The sequence below is a fragment of the Alligator mississippiensis genome, chromosome 11, assembly GCF_030867095.1.
Source record: "Alligator mississippiensis isolate rAllMis1 chromosome 11, rAllMis1, whole genome shotgun sequence".
Lineage (NCBI taxonomy): Eukaryota > Metazoa > Chordata > Crocodylia > Alligatoridae > Alligator > Alligator mississippiensis.
Window position 1 is genome coordinate 64,972,724 of NC_081834.1, and position 21,998 is coordinate 64,994,721.

General features: G+C 49.8%; 1 protein-coding gene across 3 annotated transcripts in view; it reads right to left on the bottom strand.

The window, feature by feature from the left end:
* Positions 1–21,998, bottom strand: part of LOC106738419 (C-type lectin domain family 2 member D) — a 59,897-nt gene that overhangs the window by 24,040 nt on the left and 13,859 nt on the right. For all 3 annotated transcript variants that reach the window (XR_009455778.1, XM_059715350.1, XM_059715349.1), the window contains exons 2-6: positions 14,740–14,814; positions 10,563–10,628; positions 7,483–7,575; positions 3,076–3,248; positions 2,540–2,643 (exon numbers count right to left, since the gene is read on the bottom strand). Coding sequence is in view for 2 of the 3 variants with exons in the window: in XM_059715350.1 (XP_059571333.1) it covers positions 2,540–2,643; positions 3,076–3,248; positions 7,483–7,575; positions 10,563–10,628; positions 14,740–14,776 (473 nt within the window). In the remaining variant the exon portion in view is untranslated. The remainder of the gene's footprint in view (positions 1–2,539; positions 2,644–3,075; positions 3,249–7,482; positions 7,576–10,562; positions 10,629–14,739; positions 14,815–21,998) is intronic.

Here is a 21,998-nt window from a genome sequence, read left to right on the forward strand (position 1 = left end):
ATGTAGCAAGTTTCTTGTAGGTCCTTCTGATCAGGGCAGGGGGGAAATGGGACTTGTATGTTGGGAGAGGAAGGGGAGAGGGATATCCCCCTTTAATGGCTGCCCCATCAAAGGAGGCTTAGGAATTTTCTCCAGCTGGAAACCTGTGACAGGACCCGCTTCTGAGGGTGGCTGTAACACCCTCCAGTGACCAAATTACCCTCCTTCCTCAAGGCTTCAGGGTCACAAGGAGCACATCTGAGGGGGGCCTGCAGGGGAGATCATGCTCAGGGCAATCAGCATGGGTTCATCAAAGGCAGGTCCTGCCAGACCCACCTGATTTCCTTTTATGACCAGGTAACTAAATCCTTGGATGATGGTGTTGCCATGGATGTAGTCTTTCTAGAATTTAAGAAGGCCTTTAACACTGTCTTTTACCCCATCCTCATCAATAAATTCAGTGACTGTGGCATTGATGCCTACACAGTTGGATGGGTCAAAAATGGGCTGATGGGGCGCACCCAGAGTGGTGGTGGACGGGTTGTACTCAACCTGGCGAGATGTGAGCAGTGGAGCCCCCCAGGGTTCGGTCCTCGGGCCTGCACTGTTTAACATCTTCATCAGCGACTTGGACGAGGGGGTGGAAAGCACACTGTCCAAGTTTGCTGATGACACTAAGATGTGGGGCGAGGTGGACACACTTGAAGGGAGAGAGAGGCTGCAACTAGATTTAGACAGACTACAAAAGTGGGCAGATGAGAATAGGATGGGGTTCAACGTAGACAAATGAGGGTGCTGCACCTTGGGAGAAGGAATCCACAGCACACATACAGGCTGGGGAGTTCCCCTCTTGAAAGCACAGAGGCAGAAGGGGATCTTGGAGTCATTATTGACTCCAAGATGAACATGAGCCGCCAATGCCAGACCGCAGCCAGCAAAGCCAACTGCATCTTGTCATGCATCCAAAGATGCATCTCAAGCTGGTCCAGAGAGGTGATCCTCCCCCTCTATGCGACTTTGGTCAGGCCGCAGTTGGAGTACTGCGTCCAGTACTGGGCACCGCACTTTAAAAAGGATGTGGCCAGCCTGGAGAGGGTTCAGAGGAGGGCCACCCACTTGGTGAGAGGGCAGCAGGACAGGCCCTACGAGGAGAGACTGAGGGACCTGAACCTGTTCAGCCTCAGCAAGAGGAGGCTGAGGGGGGACCTGGTGGCTGCCTACAAGGTCATCAGGGGGGATCAACAGCAAATAGGCAGAGCCCTTTTCTCCCCAGCACCGCCTGGGGTGACGAGGAACAATGGTCATAAGCTGATGGAGAATAGGTTTAGGTTAGAGATCAGGAGGCAATATTTTACAGTTAGGGTGGTGAGAATCTGGAAACAACTTCCCAGGGAAGTGGTCCTTGCCCCTACCTTGGGCAAATTCAAGAGGAGGTTGGATGATCACCTCTCTGGGGTCTTGTGAACCCAGCATCCATTCCTGCCTGTGGCAGGGGGTCAGGCTAGATGATCTGTTCAGGTCCCTCCTGAGCCTAGCTACTATGAAACTTGCTCACTGACATGCAGCTGTGCCCCAAAGGAGAGTGTACTTTCCTTCCTGAGTGTACTTTCCCTCCCTGAGTGTACTTTCCCTCCTGAAAGTCCCTGATTGTGTCCCCTGGATCCACATGACCTAGCTGATTGGGCCCTACTGACTCTATCCATGCCCTCTGGCACCAAGCAGCCTTTGGGGCATTAATGCAGCAAGGTGTCAAGAAGGCATTCGGTGTTGAGCCGTGTATGGGACAGGGATGTGATGGGGCTGGGGTCAAGGAGTCAAAGCCTGAGAGAGTGGTCCAGGGCTGAGGGCCTCAGCAAGAGTCATGGGGCCAAGGCTGGAAGAAACCTGAGGCTTAGACAGAGGGGTTAGAGCCCAAGGGGCAGAGCGTGCAGACAACATGGGAAATCCCATGAAAGTAATGGTGGAGTGACACCTGTGAGGCATGAGCATGGCTATGAGGCAGTGTTAGAGAGGCCTTAATTGTCTCCAAACCTGCCCTATGGCTACTATCTGGTCCCTCAATTATAAACATAAACCAAGATACAAGCAAACTGCTTCCAACTAAGATCAAGCCCATTTTGGTTCACTGTCCCACAGCCCTTCATGTTCTCATCTTGGCTGTCTCCTTCCACCCTGATGGAGTAGTGGAGATGCCTGCAGGCCCATCTCCTGCCTGAAGCTCCTCTCTTTGTAGAGGGCAGGGCTAAACCTTCTGCTCCCATGCTGGAGCTGAGCTTCCAGTCCCTGGGCACCAGCCCTCCAGTCACATGGCTCTTCCATCCTGCTCAGGTGCTTCCCCTTAGCCCATGTAAGCCTCCTGCTCCTACTGTTACCTGGCTGCTTAGTCCCATATAGCAGCTACTAACCCAGCTCTTCTTTCTTGCTTCAAGTGACAGGGTAAAGGCCCCTATTACAAAGCCAAACAGCACAGGACCCTTAGCTCCAGCAGTGAAGGCCCAAGCTGTTACACAGGTATTTGCTTCCCTCATGCTGAGAAAGTGAATAGGATGAGCAGACTCACAGGTCATTGAATATGGTGCCATTGGTCCATCTCCAGCGATGATTTGTTTCCTTCCAAAGGCCAATCCAGTAGTAAGGTCTCCCTTTATGACGTAGCATGAATTTCTTAGGAAGATACCACATACATTATACATCACAGCTATTTGCACACCTAGCTCTCACTTCCTAATTTTCAGGCTTTTAAAACAGGGACAAGGCAGAAGAGTCCCTGCCCCCTTTTCCCTGAATACCAAACATAATTTTTTTGGTTAAGAAAAAAAAAAAAGACAACCCCCACTTTAACACTTGCTTTTGAAACGAAATGAGAAATCTTGAGAAGACCCAACAGTATTTCCCCCCCCAATAAACTAGTTAAACAATGCTTCTGCCCTCAGTACAAATTTCCATTTCTTTACCAGCTCCAGAGAGCATTTGCTCAGAGCATTTGCTGTCTGGATCTTGGGCTTGCAGGAAATTGCTGGCTCTGGGATAGTAAACTGTTTGGCTACAACATTTTTGGCTCTGGTTACAGTAAATGTTTACTTATTTCTTCTTTACCAAGTCATCTGGGGAGTTGATCACAGCCAGGGAGGCTCCATGCAAAGAGCAGTTGCTCTGACTCGAGTTCCAGGACTCTTCTGTGTCTGAGAAGAGAAAACACTTCCCTTGATATCCAGGCCAGTTGTCTGGGCAGGCAGCAGTGCAAGAAGGGCAGGGTGGAGATTTTCTGGCTGAAAACAGAGAAGGGGCATAGTGGTCAATCATCCAACAACTTCTTCCTAGTATCTGCACTGAAGAGGGAAACCCCACCAGGGAAGAGACGGGACTAGGACCCACACCTCCCTACAGATCTAGGGGCCTGGTCCTCAGCTGCAGGAGGCAGGAGCATCGGTCACAGGAGTCAAGGTGGTTCCATGACCAGAAACATCCCCTTTGCATGTGAATGCGCCTGTTTGCCACCTGAACTGGGGCCAGACCATGAATGACAATATCATGGTGGGGATAGACAGCCCAAATTCAAAAGCAAAAAGCAAAACCTTCATCTTGCAGCCAGGGGGGAAATCCAGGAAAGGCTTGGGCCTGTGGATGGATGCCCCACACGCCCTCCGAACATCCTCTTTTCTGGAAGGCCCACTGTGGGTGCTCCTGTGATGGCTGCCATCTGGGCTGCCCCAAGGGGAACTGAACAGGGACCCAGAGCTAATACACAAGTGGCCACAGGGTCAACAAGTGACCCAAACAGAGGGATGAGGCCTGTGGAGACTCCAGTCTCCCAGTGCACACACTCAAGCATGAGCAAAGATGTCTGTGCAGGCTCACTAGCTAGAAGGCCACATTTGGGAACAGGGCTGGCTCTGTGCTCCCTGAGTTTGGGGAGCACACAGAGCTCTGCTAATGATTGCTGCCACTAAGAGCAGCCTCAGGGTCCCCTGGGAAGCAGAGAAAGTCTGCTGAACAACAGAAGACCAACCTCAACTTTCATCTGTCCTTCACGCCCCCCAACCCTGCACCCTATATCATACAAAGCATTTGCTCCAGTCCCCCTAGCTGCCTGGACTGAGGGTGGGAATGGGAAGAGATGGGAGAAGATGTTAGAGCAGGGGTTGGCAACCCCTGGCACATGTGCCAAGCATGGCATGTGAGGCCATCTTCCTCGGCACGCACTGGGGCTTGAAAGGCAGCATCTGTTTGCAGCCTCCTGGTTGTATCCAGCCCTGGCTCTGGGTAGCTGCTGTTAGCCAGGAGCCCGGGCTGCTCTCAGCAGGCAGCTGGGAGGCTGTAAGCCCTTCTGGGAACAGCCTGGGCACCGTGGCTGGCAGAAGCTACACCAGAGCCTGGGCTGGCTGCAGCCAGGAGGCTACAAACATCTGCTGCCTCCCCGCCCTGGCCTGGCTCCAACGGGCACCTGCTGCCTTCCCGGAGTCTGGGGCCAGGAGACAGCTGGGGCCGGGGGTGGGGAGGCAGCAGCTGTTTGTAGCCTCTCAGTTGCAGCCGGCCCAGGTTCTGAGTAGCTGCTGATAGCCATGGAGCTCGGGCTGCTCCCAGCAGCTGGCTGGGAGGATGAAAGTCCTGCTGGGAGCAGCCCAGGCTCCATGTCCATGCTCCACACAGAGAGTAGTGGTGGACGGGTTGTACTCAACCTGGCGAGATGTGAGCAGTGGGGTCCCCCAGGGCTTGGTCCTTGGGCCTGCACTGTTTAACATCATCATCAGTGACTTGGACGAGGGGGTGGAAAGCACACTGTCCAAGTTTGCTGATGACACTAAGATGTGGGGCGAGGTGGACACACTTGAAAGGAGAGAGAGGCTGCAACTAGATTTAAACAGACTACAAAAGTGGGCAGATGAGAATAGGATGGAGTTCAATGCAGACAAATGCAGGGTGCTGCACCTTGGGAGAAGGAATCCACACCATACATACAGGCTGGGGAGTTCCCCTCTTGAAAGTACAGAGGCGGAAAGGGATCTCGGAGTCATTATTGACTCCAAGATGAACATGAGCCGCCAATGCCAGACTGCAGCCAGCAAGGCCAGCCAGACCTTGTCATGCATCCAAAGGTGCATCTCAAACCGGTCCAGAGAGGTGATCCTCCCCCTCTATGCGACTTTGGTCAGGCCGCAGTTGGAGTACTGCATTCAGTGCTGGGCGCCACACTTTAAAAAGGATGCGGCCAGTCTGGAGAGGGTTCAGAGGAGGCCACCCACTTGGTGAGAGGGCAGCAGGACAGGCCCTACGAGGAGAGACTGAAGGACCTGAACCTGTTCAGCCTCAGCAAGAGGAGGTTGAGGGGGGACCTGGTGGCTGCTTACAAGCTCATCAGGGGAGATCAACAGCATATAGGAAGAGCCCTTTTGTCCCCAGCACCACCTGGGGTGACAAGGAACAATGGTCATAAGCTGATGGAGAATAGGTTTAGGTTAGAGATCAGAAGGCAATATTTTACAGTTAGGGTGGCCAAAACCTGGAACCAACTTCCCAGGGAGGTGGTCCTTGCCCCTACCTTGGGCAAATTCAAGAGGAGGTTGGATGATCACGTGTCTGGGGTCTTGTGAACCCAGCATTCATTCCTGCCTGTGGCAGGGGGTCAGGCTAGATGATCTGTTCAGGTCCCTCCTGACCCTAGCTACTATGATACTACTATAATTTGATCTTCAACAAAGTAATTAGTGGGTGGATAAAGGGAATGCAGTGGATAGATACAGTGTGCTCAGACTTCAGTAAGGCTTTTGAGGAATAGGAACAAGCAAAAAGTCACTATAAAGGACTGACGTTACAATGGCAGGAAGTTTAGAGCAGGGTTCTATAGGGATCTGTCCTGGATCAGATGTTACTGATCAGGCTAATAATTTGGAATAGAGAGGTCCCCAGCAGGGTCTGCAGATGGAACCAAACCAAAAAGGACTTTGGAGGAAAAGAACAGAATTCAGAAGGGCCTTGACAGGCTGGAAAGCTGGGCTAGAGACAGCTTGATGAAGTTCAGTGCAGAGAAATGTAAAATGCTACATCTAGGGAAGGATGGCAAAACTGGGAACCAACTGTCCACGTGACAGCCTTGCTGGGAAGGATGTAGGGGTTATGGTGGATCACAGACTCCACGGAGTCAGAAATGAGATGCAGCTGCAAAAGAAGCAGATATGGTTGGGGTTGCAAGAACAGGGGTACTGGGTGTTAGATGCAGGAGGAAACTGCACCCCTCTGCTCAGTGCTGGTTAGACCTCATCTAGAGTGCTGTGTGCAGTTCTAGGCTCCACATTTTAAGAAGTATGTAAAGAAGATAGAGGAAAGCTCCAGAGGTGAGCAACAAAAATGACTAAGGAGTTCAAGGAAAGCTGGATGAGCAAAGGTTGAGAGAACAGGACATATTCCATGCTCAGGAAAAGAAAACTAAAAGAAGATATGACATATCTGAAGGGCTGCCCTGAGGGAGAGAACAACTCTTCTCTTTTGCTACGGAGGGCAGCATACAAAGCAATCACTTCAAGGTATTGGAAATCAGATGTAGATTCAATCTCAGGAAAATCTTCCTTACTATTAGGTCAGTGAGGCAGTGCAACCGACTGCCCAGGGAAGCTGAGGAATCTCCTTCCTTGCAGGGTTTCAGTAAGAGGCTGGACAAGCACTGAACAGGGATGATTTAAGAGCAGTGCTCCTGCACTCGGGCAGGGGGCTGGACCAGATGACCCTGGAGTCCCTTGCCAATCCTGTGATTGTGTTTCTATTTTTTAGGAAGGCCTAACAGTCACTAAGAAACAGCATGACTCCCAATCCCCACCCAGTTCAGCCCTAAGCCACACAGTTTGTCTCCCTCTATAAAAAATGGCCTTCTCCCCTAGCAGGAACACTGCCTTGGCCTGTGAAGATCAAGCAGCTAGCCCCTTCCCTGTAGCCCCAACAGCTGGGGCCACCCACCCACTGAAGTCTTAGCCAACAGTGCATGTTTCCTCTTATGAAGAAGCCTCAAAGGAGACCTTGGTTCCCCTGCCTGGGGCAGGGTACACACAGCCCATCTCACATGTCCTGAGCCACCACACCATGGCAGGCTTTCTATCCAGATTCAAGCAATTCCAGGCCATGAAAGGCATTCTTGAGACTTTGCTAGATACACTACTTTAGTTTTGCTTTCCCGGAAGCTTGTTTTGCTGCTGGCAACCTTTCTCAGAAGGGGACAAAGTGGGAATTCCCTTCTCTCATTGTGATCTGCAGTTGAAAGCGTAGTACTTACCCGCCTGCGTTGACTTTGTGAATATTGGAAATCCAAGCACCCCTTCTCCTTTTGAACAGAGAATGGGAAAGTGTTTGGAAAGACCCTGGGAGGAGAGATGGGGAAAAGGTTCTTCCTATGGAAGCATGCAACAGAGAAATAAGTGGGAAAGGCAGGGGTAGATCAGGGCATGGCAGCTGGATCAGGAAGGCAGAATGGTAAATTTGCCCTGCAGAACAGGACAGTAACAGCTCTTTACTCACCCACCAATGCAATGATGATAATGAGCAAAATTGTGATGGTCAGGCTAACTGCAATTGGGACCCATTTCTCCTTAATGTACTTTAGGCTGGAATCTGCCACAAAGACAAAACAGAAAATCATTGCACTTGGAGGCATCCACCAGATCATGAGAGATGCATGTCATGTCTGGCATGGGAACATGTATCCAGCTGCTTACAACTTCTTCAAACCCCCACTCCCCCCCTTCCTCTCTTTGCCCTGGGGCTGCTACTAGCTCTAGCTCCTCATTAAGTCCAGCTGCTGGTCTGAGTGCTGGGTGTGGTGGCGAGGTGTCTACAGCGTCTGGGGACAGCTTCAGAGATGCTAATATCAGCCTTACTCCAGACTCTGGACAAACGCTGGGACCAGGCAACCCAGATATAAGCAGGCATTTGGTCATTCCCACCACGGAGTCAGAAGGGACTGGATGCGATGCAGCCACATCACTTCCTTGTGTGCAGCAGACCTCAGGAGCTGGAAGGTCCAAACCAGGCCAGCCCCATGGGCCCATCAGCTTTGACTTATGACAACAGATGGAACTGTTGCAAACACATGGTGCGAAGTTATTTTCATTTCATGTAGCATGAAAGCCCACCAGGTTCTCTCATTTACTTAAATTGAAAAAGTGAAAAACAACACATTGACAAATTTTGTGGGGGAAAAGGCAGCTGTTTTACAATGAATGTAATACATTCCTTCCTAAAATCTGATCAGCTCATGCAGACACTTTCAGAGGGCCCTGCCAGCCTTCGCGGCTATCAGATCAAAAACTCAGGAGCCAGGAACTGGTTGATCAGAAGATAAATTCTTTGGGCCAACACTGAGATCTGCTCTTCTAGTTTGGGGCTCCCCAGAAACAGGGGCCTTGCCTTTCGAGAGGACACAGAACTAGTTTTGAAGATGAGACCAGCTCCCATTTATGCCCCTAAATGAGGCCAGTTTCTCAAAAGGGCTCACTGGCAAGCTGTCTGCAGGAGCTGAGCCAAGGATGCCTGGAGTTGCATGCAGAAGATACCTGGGCTGTATCACCAGCTCTGCCACTGACCTGCTGGGTGACTTTGGGCAAGTACTCCACTGCCCTATGCCTCATTTGCTTCTTCTGTCAAATGGGGACAACATTACTGACACTGCTCAGGTATTTGCTGAGGGAGACTGCAATGAAAAAGCTGGGTATTTTCTTAGCATTATTATTACTTCCTCTGCTACAAAATAACCACTTCTTGTCTCTGTTACTGAGATCCAACATTTTCAGGCATGAATAGTCATGTTAGATCAGGCTTGTCCAGCAGAAGCGGTGATGGAGCCGTGTGCTGCTCGGGAATGACCGGTGCAGGCAGGGGGAAAATGCAGCTGAGCCCCTGCCACTTCGGCCAGGCTCGTCCCGTCCCCTGCAGATCCGGCTGGGCTCCTCCCATCCCCAGCAGCACATGGGAAGCCAGTTTCAGCTGCATGCCGCTTTTCCTGGCCACTGCTGACCCGGCCGGGCCTGTCTCATCTGGAGCAGCATGTGGCTGAAGCTGGCTTCCCACATGCTGCTGGGGACGGGAGGAGCCTGGCTGGGTCTGCACCAGCCAGCAGAAGTGGCAGCAGAGCCGTGTGCGACTCGGGACGGGACAAGCCCGGCCAGAGCGGCATGGGCTCAGCTGCATTTTCCCACTGCCTGCACCGGGCAGTCCTGAGCGGCAAACGGCTCCACCGCCACTTCTGCTGGCTGGTGCCAACCTGGCTGACCTCCTCCCATCCCCAGCAGCATGTGGGAAGCCAGCATGGGGGCACCTCGGCAGGCAGGGTCCTGGCGTGACCTCTGTGGGGTGGGGCGGCGGGAGCTGGTGTCTGCCGGACACCGTGCTCCGGGCTCACAGCGCTGAGGCCACCGGGGCTGCGTGCGCAGGCAGCTGGGCACCACGGTGAGTGGGGCTGTGTGGGCAGGTGGGTGAGGGGCCTTGCTCCAGTCCCCCATAGGCAGCGCCGGCTCGTGGGGCTGCGCTGCTCAGGGGATGGAGATGTGGAGCTATTTATTTCTCCCCTTCAGTCGCTGGGGCAGTAGCTGGCTGGATGCAGAATGGGTCCCTCCTGCCCCTGCCCACCAGCAGCTACCATGAACCTTGCAGTAACAGGCAGGTGCAGTAGGGCTACACAGGCAGGGTCTCTCTGGCCCAGGACAGAGGGAGTTTGAATATGGCTCGCCGGCCCACTGGGTGATAAAAAGTTCACGATCCGGCCCCACATTCAAAAAGGTTGGACATCCCTGTTTTAGACGCATCAGTTCTTCTGAAGCCAAATGGCAACACTTTAGATATTTCTGATTTCAGTGGCTGGGTGTCCAAGCCTTGCTAATGAGCAGGTCCAAAGTTTTCTCACTCAACATTTTAAACAATGGAAAATGGTTAATATTTGACCAAATTAACTTTTTCCTCAGAACCTGCCTCCTTTTCTGCAGACACTGTCTTCTGTGATCATCAGAAAACCCTCAGCCAGTGGTTTTCAACCTTATTATACTCAAGGCCACTCTTTGTTACACTCAAGGCAATTTCTCAGAAAATGTCAGCACTTTACTTTCATTCATTTTTTGACTACAGAAAAATAAGAGAGCCATTCTTCTGCTGCAAACAACTAGGAAAAGCAGCAGCTGATCAGAGTGGTGTTGATATCTTGGTCTCCTATTTGAAATGTCTGGGGCTATCCTGCTGAACACGTGTAGGTGCTTTCACACCTGCCAGTCCTAATGTAATAATACCCTTGAACAGCTCTCCTGGCTCCTCAAGGTTAAGAATTGCTGTTCTAAATGTTTGGGTTTTGCAGGTTTTCACTGAAAGGTTTGGGGATCTGGTTGACAAGATTCAGTTTGCAGGTCTTTGCCAAGACCAACCGAAGAACATCTACTTGAAACTATGACTCACTCCTGTTTTGTAGAAATGACAAAGGGGAAAAGTCCAAGGCATATTTAGTCTTTATTTGAGTGCTCTGATCTCAGATGGGGCAGAGGCAGTTTCTCCCTATGTCTCTGTGCAGAGACCAGGAAAATGTGCCAAACAGATAAAAAAAAAAATTAGTGATTTACTGGCATCTCTCCTCTTATCTTCTGCTGTCCCTGGAGAATGCAGTATCGACTCTTCCACCTCAACGTCTGTGGGGAAGCAAAACAGACTCTCACTCTCAGTAAGCTACACCCCCATGCAAGGCTCAGAGCAACATACGGCTATTCCTGCATCTCCTTCTATCAGTAACCCCAAGTGAGAGCAGTCCCTGGGGACAAGTCATCCTGTCCTGTACTGAGGACCAAAGGGCATTACAGAACATGTGACAACTGGCACATCATGTCATCCCCTCCTGTGGTTGGCAACAGAACCAGCCACTGTTGCTACTGATAATGAAGCTATGGGTATGACAGCTGTGCTCTGGCTCCAGGCAGTCTGTGTTGAAACCCTGCTAATGACCCCTGCAGGAAATCATTCCAGGAGTGGGAGGAGGGGAAGATCTCTGCTGCAGAAAGCAGTGGGTTGAGCATCAAAATTCAGAAATATGGGAAGCTATGAGCCAGGATCCTCAAGGCAAGAGGGGATCTGAAAGATCAATAGCTGACTAGGCTAAGTGGGTGGCCCAGGCCTACTATTACTAGATCAGTGCACAAGGAAGGCACAGAGGGCTTTGTCTCCAGAACAGACACCCCCCAACTCCTCACCCTGCACACCTTGCAAGAGGGCTCAAAATCGGATTAGACACCTGGTTCAGCTAATCCAATGCGTCTGTCCGTAACACCCAGTGACCCCTTTTATAGCTGACTCATCTACAACATATAGTCTTATCTGTGCTTACTCCCATTACTCTTATCTGTGCTTACTTACCCTAGCCATGGTGCTACCCACGGCCTCAACCGGATTCAGGGTCCTGGGGTGTCAAACGGCCTCGGTCAACCTCCCAGCCCCTAAGGCTGGGGCCACCTCTCCGTGGAGTGCTTTCCTGTGGTTTCCCCATGCACTGGAGTACATACAGCCTAACTATTTACACAGTGTATTATTTACAAAACCGTCAACATATTGTGGTGGGCCTCCCTGCTTTTGCCCAGCAAGCCCGGCTTGGAGGAGGACAATTTGGATTGGCGGAACTTTTCTACCAATCAGGTAACAGCTGGGAGGGGCTTGCCCTGCCCCTTGCTCAGCCCCCGGACCTGATTGAAGACTGGGCTTTGCAGGTCTGGCAGACTTCAGGGGCGGGGCCTCCGGCATAAATAAAAGCCCAGCGTGCTCAGCAGGCTGGGCAGATGCAGTGAGGGGCTCAAGGGTGGAGCCAAGAAATGCTGGGGAGCTCTCCCCCAGCGGGCAATAGGCCCAAGGCTCCTGAAGCTGCCAGTGGAGGAGCAGCCTTGGGAGCAGTGCAAGACCGCTCGGGCTGTTGATGGCGCGCAGGGACTCAGCCCTGGGAGCGGTGTGAGACTTCTCGAGCCCATCACAGTGCACAGTTCAGTGCATGGAGCCCACGCTTAGGGAGCCGCAAGCAGTGGCTCAAGCCTGCAACACCAGAGGACCAGCAGGCCACATGGTACGCAGGGCAGTGCATGGGCCTGAGTCTTAGGAGCTGTGGCAGGGCAGCTCAGGCATCATCGTGAGTAACCCCAGAAGGCGGCGGGGCAGGGAAGTGCACAAGCAGTGCAGGGGAGCAGAGCCAGGGAGCAGCAGAGGCTGTTTGGGTTAGCCACCCAGCATAAGGACAGCTGGCCAGAGTCTGAAGGGCCCGGCCTGTGCTAAGAGAGCCCTCAGTGCCGAGCCAGGGCATGGGGAAATGGCAGTGCTGCAGCCTGAGGCCCAGCACCCAGGAGCCAGCAGCAGTGGTGCAGCAGCTGAGAGGACCTGAGCCCTCAGTGCCCAGAGTGGGGCACAGGGTGCAGAGGAGCCCTGCAGCATGGGAGAGGCCTGGAGAGGCACTCCAGCAGAGGAGACCCCATTGAGCTGCGCCCTGACCGCTGCCACCTGAGCGTGAATCATTTGGGCCCTTGGGTCCCACTGGGGAAAGACGTTTGGGGCAGGCAAACCCAGAGAAGGGGCTGGGTGAGCAGCCCTGTGCCTAGTCAAGGCCCTAAGGGGACAGGGCCCTGGTGCTTCCTGGACACCCCCGCAAGGGACCCCATTGGAAGGAGGGCCACCTCTTGCCATGCATCAGGGACTATATCAAGGAACAGATGTTATTAAGGTTGCTTATGTTTGCGCCTTATATTTGTAATTGAAATGGTGTATTGTGATGTTGTTTTGCGTTGATGCTGCTGAAATTATTTTATTGTGATGGGTAAATAGTGTTTCTCAGGGTTTGACCTTGGTTATTTGTTAATGTTCATTGTGTAAATATATGCATGTAATATTTAGTTTTATGTTTATGTATAATTCAATAAACTGTAAATAGTTAAGAGCATTGGCATGGGGTTGATGCTATAGAGCAGGGGTGGGCAGTTGTTTTAGGCAGAGGGCCGCTTACTGAGTTTTGGCAAGCCATTGAGGGCCACATGACAGGCAGCCCAGGGCAGATGATTATTAATTTTCTAAATTTTTTAGGGGCCCCGTGGGCTGGATAGAACAGCCTGGCGGGCCACATCCAGCCCCCGGGCCGCATTTTGCCCACCCCTGCTATAGAGGAAAGAGGGACCTGTGCTCAAAATCATTGGTGTTCCTCTCGCAGCACTGTACCTGCCTCATATATCCCTCCTAATTGAGGACAGGCACACCCTTGGGTATTCCTGGGTTACAGTATGAGTTAGGTTAATGGCAGAACAGGATATCAATAATTTAATTGTCAAAGGCAGGTATCAATGACCTAAAACACTCTGTACAAATTGAATCAAAGACACCCACGGTACAGCTCCCCAGCTTAAACCTTGGGACTCCAGTGAATTTCCGCAGGAGCACACGGGGTTAACAAGGCATCAGCTCTCCTTCTCACTGAAGCAGCAGCACCAGCCATGGCTATTGTGCTGCCAGGAAGTCCTGCTCTCTGCTAGAGCCTCATGGGGAAGAGCAGCTCTCCTCTGCCCCAGCTGTCTGTGGTAGCTGTAAAGAAATGCATGCTGCCCCCCCTCCCCAAAAGCACCTTTCCCAGACATGGCCCCTTGTGTTGATAACTGGAACAACTCTGGGTTTATCACCCCCCCCCCCCTTGGCCCCAGGCCAAGTTAACTCTCCCCAGAGCCTTCCCTGACCAACATCCTACCCTCCTAGGCAAGTCTACCTTACCACTATTTTTTTCCTCCACACCAATCCCTCTGCCTCACAGAGGTAAAAAGGATACCAGGTTATCTTCTCCTCATCACTAAGGGCAGGTTCATGTCATGGGCAGACTGCGGGGTGGTTCCTCCCTGAGCTCTGCAGTCCTGGCTCCTTCCCTCTCTCAGCCTGGCTGCATCCCCGGGGCTGAGACCCCTTCACTCTCCTGCCCCAGGAGCCAAGCAAAAACATGCACCTGCTCTTGCAAGCAACAACTTTCTGCAACCTTTCCTGCTCTGCCTTTGCAGGGATCCTGGGCCCTGCTGCAAATCCAGCAGCAGCTGTTACACTTATCTCAAAGAGAAACATCCAATCATTCCCAACACCTGCCTGACCTTTGTTAGGGGAAGTACTGAACTTGTGCAATTGGTGTCATTCAATGAAAATGGAAAAATCACTTTGACTAGACCATTTTCAAATGTGACGAGCCTAAAGATCCGAGAGTTTGGTTAGGTCATCTGGCCCTTGTCCTACAAAGCAAAACAGTATGGAAGTTTGGCCTAACAATACAAGGAAGTGCAGACTAAACACACTTTTAGTGCGGGGGACAGGGGGGGTAACATCTTATACAACTATGAGGACACATCCTGGTGTCCAAAACTAGAGATCAGCTTAAAAACATTAAGCACCAAACATAATATCCTTTCCAATATGTTGTTGTTAGTATGAACGAGGTTTATGCTGCATATTCTTCCTACCCTCAATAAATGCCCAATATCCCGTTGAAGCTTGCTAAAGTTGAATCTTGCCATGACTTTTGTCATTTAAACTGGCAGCACATCACAAGGAAGGAACACATATTTTCTTGCGATTCATTTCCAACTTTCCACTGAATAGTTTTACTGACTGACTCCTTAGTCTTGTGTTTTGAGACAAGAACAGGAGCTTAACATTCCCTTGCTTTAACCCAGGTTTTATATCACCCTTCTACGGCATGGATGAAAAATCTTTGTTTAAATAAGGGAGGGGGCAGAGGGAGGAATTACTTACTTGTATCCGTTTCTGCTTGTCCTCTGTCTTCTGCCATCTTCTGGATGATCAGAAGTCAAACCCACCCATTTCCACCTATCGGGGAGCAACGACAGAAGCAAGGATTTGAAGCGATAATTTGTATTGGATCAAATGTATTTAATGGGAGAGATGCAGATGACTTTTGGGTACAAAGTGCCCATGACCATCACTCAGGATGAGTTACCTGAGGCATGCCAAGAATACTTGGTGTAGGGCCAGTGCACATCATTCCTATGAAAGAACTCTGCTCAACCTAGGCACTTCTGGTGCACTCCGGGGGTCACTGGTTTAACTCACCTTGATGGTTATAGAATCACAGAAAATGAGGGTTGGAAGGGACATCAGGAGCTCACATCTAGTCCATGCTCCTTCTCAAAGCAGAGCCATCCCCAACTAAATCATTTCACCCAGGGCTGTGTCAAGCCGGGCCTTAAAAACTTCCAAGGATGGAGACTCCACCACCTCTTTAGGTAACCTGCTCCAGTGCTTCACCACCCTCCTCATGAGAAAAGTTTTTCCTAATTGTAGCAGCATTAGAAATGGACCCACCTGAAGGAATAGGAAGGGCTGCCCTGCAGAGGGACAGAGTGGGAAGAGACAGAGTTTGTCCCAGTAGGTTACCCTTTCCCCCAAGGGTGAGTGAAGCTGTTTTGGAGGCAGCCCTCTTGGAAGTGGGGGGGGGGGGGGGGGGGGGGATGATGAAACCCCAGCAGGGTTTGAATGAGAGATGTTAGCAAAAGCCCAGGAAGAGCCATGGCCTGGGACTGGCTGAAAGGCTTGGTTAAAAGAGGGGAGCAGTTTTCCCCAGGGAGAGAACAAAGGAGAGACAGGGGAGGGGGTGAGGGCCAGGCTGGAGACCAGGGAAAGGATCTCCCCACAGCCACCTCTCCCATAGCCCCTGGCAGAGCCCTGCAGAAATGGCTGCAGAGAGAGTGCTGAGCTGTCTCTTCTCCCTCCCTTCCCCTGGGAGCCCTGCAGGGCAGGACCAGAGAGGTGCTGCCTGTGAGGCGACTGAGCCCGGGAAGACCCTGCTGCAATCCCGGTGTGGCTGGGCGAGCACAGCAGGGCAGGGGCTGGCTCAGGTGCTGGAGGAAGCCCTGGGTCAGAGAGGCAGGGTCTGCTCCAGCCCCCAGAAACCCCGGAGCAGGCAGGGCCCAGGGAGGGGCTGCATTTGCTAGGTGATGTGAGGCTGTGCTGGGCAGGGGAAACTGTTACAACCTGCAGCCAGGACACTGCTCCCTTGTGAGCCAGGGAAGGGGTCTGGGCAGGAATCAGCTCTCTTGCAGGGACTGCAGGGGAGGAGAGGTCACCTGCTGAAACCCCTGGAGCTGGTGCAAGGGATGCCAGCACCAGAGACCACCCACAGATCCTATGCCAGGGACACAGACAGTCCTGCTCCCTGAGTCAGCCCTCCAGGGGCAGTGCACACAGGGTCCTCAGTACACACTGTACCAGTTATAGACTGCGTAAATAAGTTCTTGATGGTTTATTAGCTGGAGTATCAATGTATTTATGTATTGGTTCCTTATTTATTGTGGGTAATTTGTACACCTTCCCCTACTGTAATGTGTAATCAAGAAGCATTAACCCTTAAGCCACCATCACCAGGTCACGTGGTGTAACATTTGTTCGATTGTGTTTGTCATATGTTACCTTTGTGGAAATAAGTTTAACCAGGCCTCTTACTTGACTAAAAGAAGAGACAAAGAGAGAGAAAGAGAAGAGAAAAAGATGCTGATGCTATGTGTTTTAAAATGTTCTAAGATAAGGAAAAACCTTCATGCCTTATTTTGTCTGTGTGCGGATGTTAACCTCCTCCTTTCCAGGAACCAAAAAAACTCAAAACTGATAGCTGTTCCCAAAACAGTGTGTTTGCTGAAAAAGTAAACTGCTTGTGTGTGACAAACAAACGACCAACTTCTTCCTGTTTCTTTCAAGGTTGCTCTGTCTGAACCATGCATCTTTTCTTGCTGTCTAAAGTATAAATATGCTTGTAAACTTGTAGAGGTCAGAGTTCCTTTGAGACCCCTCCTTGTGATCACTTGTATAGCTTTAAATAAACCTAGATAGCTCTGCCAATTCTGATACAACCACAACGTGGTTTGATTTCTTCCACAATTTGGTGCCGTGACTCAGATAGAGACACCTGGAGTGATTGATTGAGATACAGACCGTCTCCTCACTGATGCCCCGGTGCCAAACTAAGGTAAGAGACCTTTTGAAGACTCTATTGGGGCTTTTCAGTGAGAGACTGCCTGTGTGTCTTCCTGTTCGCTGCTTGAGGCTTACCCTATCCCACCCTTTTGCTGCCAGAATTGTCAGACCCACTATGTAAGTAGGAACTGTGAGTAGAAAAGAGTTTGACACTGTGTTGCTGTTGTCAGTGAATGTGTTTCCCTGTGTGAGTTGAGTTAAGTTCTGCAAAGAACTATGAGGTCTTTCTGAAGCTAGGAGTGGAAACCTTGTGCAGCCGCCCCGGGGACACCAGACTTGTTCTGTGTAGTCTTTGAAAGCAAGAATACAAGGTGGAAACTCTTAGACTGAAGGAAATCAGGGCTGTGTGATGAATTTTCCCTACCCCCACTCTCATGAATGAGCCGTGTCTAACAGTGAGTAACTGCATTGTGTGCCGTTGCTGCAGAGTCTTGTCCTTGGACATTAGCCACAGCATTCCTGTGTCACTAGCTAATCTCACGACCTGACCGGACACCCTCAACAAGCCCCTCCTGTGTGAAAGACCTGTGTGAATTGAGCTTAAAGACATGGGGAGCAGAGGGTCTAAAGACATACCGGCTCCGCCAAAAGGGACTCCAGCATTGTACATGTACACACAGTATGGCCATAAGAGTTGTAAGTTTCTAGGTAAATGGAATTGGTATACCAGAGATGATGCTAGCTTGCAGTTTCCCCTGGAGGGAACATTTGATTTAAGTAAAATCATTCATCTCCGTGGAGCCCTTGAGTCAAGAGGCAGTAAAACACTACAGACTCAGTGGGATACATTTTTGATTGGTATGCAGAAGCTTCCAAAAGACGTCAAGAATCTCAAGTTCGGAGCCTTAAGGACTCCCAAGAAAAACTAAAATATCAGATAAAGGAATTAAAACAGAAAAATGCACCAATAGGGGATCCCCCATCAACAACATCATCAGCACCAACACAACTTTATCCACAATTGACTGAGAATGAATCTGTAGAAGACATCATTGATTTTTTCAGTGTGCCACCCCCATACCAGTCCCAGGCACAATCTGAACCCGAGGAAGTTACAAGTAACCAAATAGATTCTTCCTGCAGAGTCAGCCCACCCCATCAGGAAACCATCACTCAACAACCATCACCTGCCCCTGGGGCATGCCCGCAGCCACCGGAGACATTGTATCTGTGTCCTGAATCCTCGACCTCCTCTTATTTAAGGTCCGGCACCCAATATGGTCCAGTCCCACCTTTAGAAATGAAAAAGACTCGTCTTATGCCTTTATACCAACTCCCACGGCAGGGTCCAAATGGGGAAACTACAGTCACAGTCTATGCCCCCTGGACCCCAGGAGATCTCCTAAACCTTGTTAAGCAATTCCCCAATATCAGGAAAGAACCCCAGAAGTTTAGAGATGAATTAGAAACTGTAATCAATTGTTATGAGCCAACATGGGCGAATTTAAACCAATTAATGAGAAGTGTTCTGCCCTCTGAGGTCCGTAACCGCCTCATCGCACAGGCTAATTGGCCTCCTCAAGACTCCGGAATGGGAAGTCACTTGGTAGGTGCCCGAGAACGCCTTCTTGAGGCTGTGCTTAAAATCTGACCCAGGAAAACTGACTGGGCCAAAATAAATAACTAAGCAAAATAAACGAGAATTCCCAGCAGACTACATGGATCACTTCAAACTCACATTTGAAAGACATTCTGGCATTGAAGATGCAGCTGAAACTGCCCAGCCTGTAAAATTAGATTAAACCCAGCTAAGCCATTACCTAAAGTTGCTCGATATTCTTTATGCCCAGAAGCCAAAGAAGGGATACACCCTGTTATAACGGCTCTTTTGAAGCAAGGTATCATTGTCCTGACTAAGAGCCCTTGTAATACACTTATTATTCCTGTAAAGAAACCTGAAAAGAATACCTATCGCTTTGTACAAGACCTCTGTGCAGTAAATTCTGCAGTTTTACCTACTTTCCTGTTGTACCAAATCCAGCCACTATCTAGTCCTGTATTCCTCCTAATGCCTGTTATTTTACTGTTGTTGACTTGTGTTCTGCATTTTTCTCTATCCCTATACACCCTGATAGCCGGTTTCTCTTTGCATTTACCTATCAGGGATTTCAGTATACCTGAACTTGATTGCCCCAAGGCTATACTGAATCCCCTTCTCTTTTTTCTCAAATTTTGAAGAAGGATTTAGATGACATAATATTTAAAAAAAATTCTGTGCTTGTGCAGTACATTGATGATCTGCTCTTAGCATCTACCTCCCTTAAAACCTGTAAAGCTGATTCTTTAACTCTCTTCACCTCTCTTGCCCTAAAAGGCCATAAGACATCTAAAGAAAAGCTACAACTTTGTCTCCCTTGTGTCCACTAGTTGAGTCATGATATTTCCACTGAAGAATGACTGCTTTCTTTTTCCAGGATAGAAGCTATTCTTAAAATCCCTAGACCAACTACTGTGTCCCAAATGCGTACTTTCCTAGGCATTGCTGGCTACTGCCGCCAGTGGATACTTGGCTATGCCTCTACAGTCAAGCCACTGCAACACCTGACTCTTGTTAATACCCTTGAGCCTTTGCCCTGGACTTCAGAAGCTGAAGCTGCTTTTGGCTCTATTAAACAAGCTCTGTCACAAGATCCTGCCCTAGGCCTTCCTGATTGTACTAAATCCTTTATTCTTTTTTGTCATGAAAAAGACAGAGTTGCACTTGCTGTGCTCACTCAAGCACATGGAGACAAGCACCGTCCCATTGTGTATTATAGCTCTGCTCTTGGCTCAGTTGCAGCCGGACTTCCTCCATGTCTTCGTGCTGTAGCTGCAGCTGCTATTCCTGTTGAACTGTCCTCTACCCTTGTATTAAGTTCTCCCCTTACTGTTGCTGTCCCACACGCTGTAGCAGCCCTTTTACTAAAAACTAAAACTCAACACCTTTCAAATGCTAGATTGACTAAGTATGAAATTTTGCTTCTTTCTGTTGGAAATATTACTCTAACTAGATGCCCTGTTTTAAACCCTGCCTCCCTGTTGCCTATTCCTTCAGATGGTGAACCCCACGATTGTATTGTTGCTACTGCCCACCTAACAATGCCCTGCACTGATCTAAAGGACACCCCCTTGCAAAACCCAAATCTAGTATTTTATGTTGATGGGTCATGTCAAAGAAACTCAGAAGGTTCTCTTGTTGCAGGATATGCAGTATGTTCCCAATATGATGATATAGAAAGCCATCACTTGCCCAATGTGTATCAGCTCAAGTTGCTGAGCTTGTGGCCCTTACCAGGGCTTGCACCCTAGCCTCTTGGTACCTCTGTTAATATTTACACTGATTCTTGCTATGCCTTTGGTATTGTACATGATTATGGTCAACTTTGGAAGGAAAGAGGCTTCCTCACATCAGGAGGTGCCAAAATTAATAATGGTCCATATGTAAATGCCTTGTTAAATGCTTTACAGTTACCTTCTGCTGTTGCTATTATTAAATGCCAAGCTCACCAGAAACTTTATGATGATGTTACAGGTGGGAATGCTCTGGCAGACTCCACTGCCAAAGCTGTGGCTATTTCCACTCCTCAGGCTACACCTGTGTTTTTGTCTATCTCAACTAACCAGTCTCCTTTGGCAAGTCTTCATGACGCTGCCCTCCTCCAAGGTCAGGCTCCAGAACCAGAAAAATATATGTGGAGACTGGCTGGGTGTTTGTTACACCCTGACCATTTGTGGTGCTCCCCGGACGGCCGCCTGGTTGTCCCAACGGTCCTTCTTCCCTATCCTGCTCGCGTACACCACAGCATAGCACACGTGAGCAAAGGGGGGATGATAGAAGCTGTTAAGCTTGATTGGTTTGCTCCAACTTTTCCATCTGTGGCTCAACAATACTGTTATACCTGCCCTATTTGTGAAGCCCATAATCTGGGAAAGCCTGTAAAAACAAAAAAGGGCAGCACATCCCCCATCTTGGGGGCCATTTCTAAATTTACAAATAGATTTTATTCAAATGCAGAAATGTTGTTCTTATGAATATGTTCTTGTTATTACATGTATGTTTTCTGGATGGGTAGAAGCCTACCCATGTGCAAAAGCTGATACCACCTCTGTGAGCAAAAAGTTTCTCAGAGACTTTATTCCAAGGTTTGGTATTCCTTTATCCATAAACTCCGATAGAGGAACTCATTTTACTGGGCAGATAATGAAAGAAGTCTGCAAAGTCCTGCAAATCCAGCAGAACTTTCATTGCCTGTACCATCCACAGGCCTTGGGCCAAGTGGAACGCCAAAATGGCATTTAAAATAATAAACTGGCCAAAATTTATGCTGAGACTCACTTGAAATGGCCAGGTGCACTTCCCATAGCCCTTATGAGTATGAGATCTACTGTCAACCGAAAGACCGGACTTAGTCCACATGAAATCCTGATGGGAAGACCCATGAGGTTCCCCGTCTCATCACCTGCTGCCTCCCACTTTTGCGATATACATTTACTTGATGATACTATTCCAGACTACTGTCACTCTGAATCCTATCCCTACCCTCCAGCGTATCTACTAGACCCCCCAATTTGATGTCAACAGTGAACTTACTGAGGGTGCACTCACTCCATCCTGTCCTCCAGATTGTTACCTCTTACTGCAACCTGCATGGGGTAGAGGTAGGAAGGGAGAACGATGATCTTAAGTACGTGACCCTTACATAATAGGACAGGCAACCTAATAACAGATAATGAGGAAAAGGGTGAAGTACTCGATGCCTTTTTACCTTGTCTTCACAGCAAGGTCAGCTCCCAAACTGCTGCATGGGGCAACACAGTTTGGGGAGAAGATGAGCAGCCCTCAGTAGTAAAAAAGCAGGTTAGGGACTATTTAGAAAAGCTGGACATGTATATGTCACGGGGTCCAATACAATGCATCCAAGGGTGCTAAGGATGTTGGCTGTTGTGATTGCAGAGGCACTGGCCATTATCTTTGAAAACTCAGGGGAGGTCCCCAACCATTTGAAGAGGGTAAATATAATGCCCATCTTTAAGAAAGGGAAGAA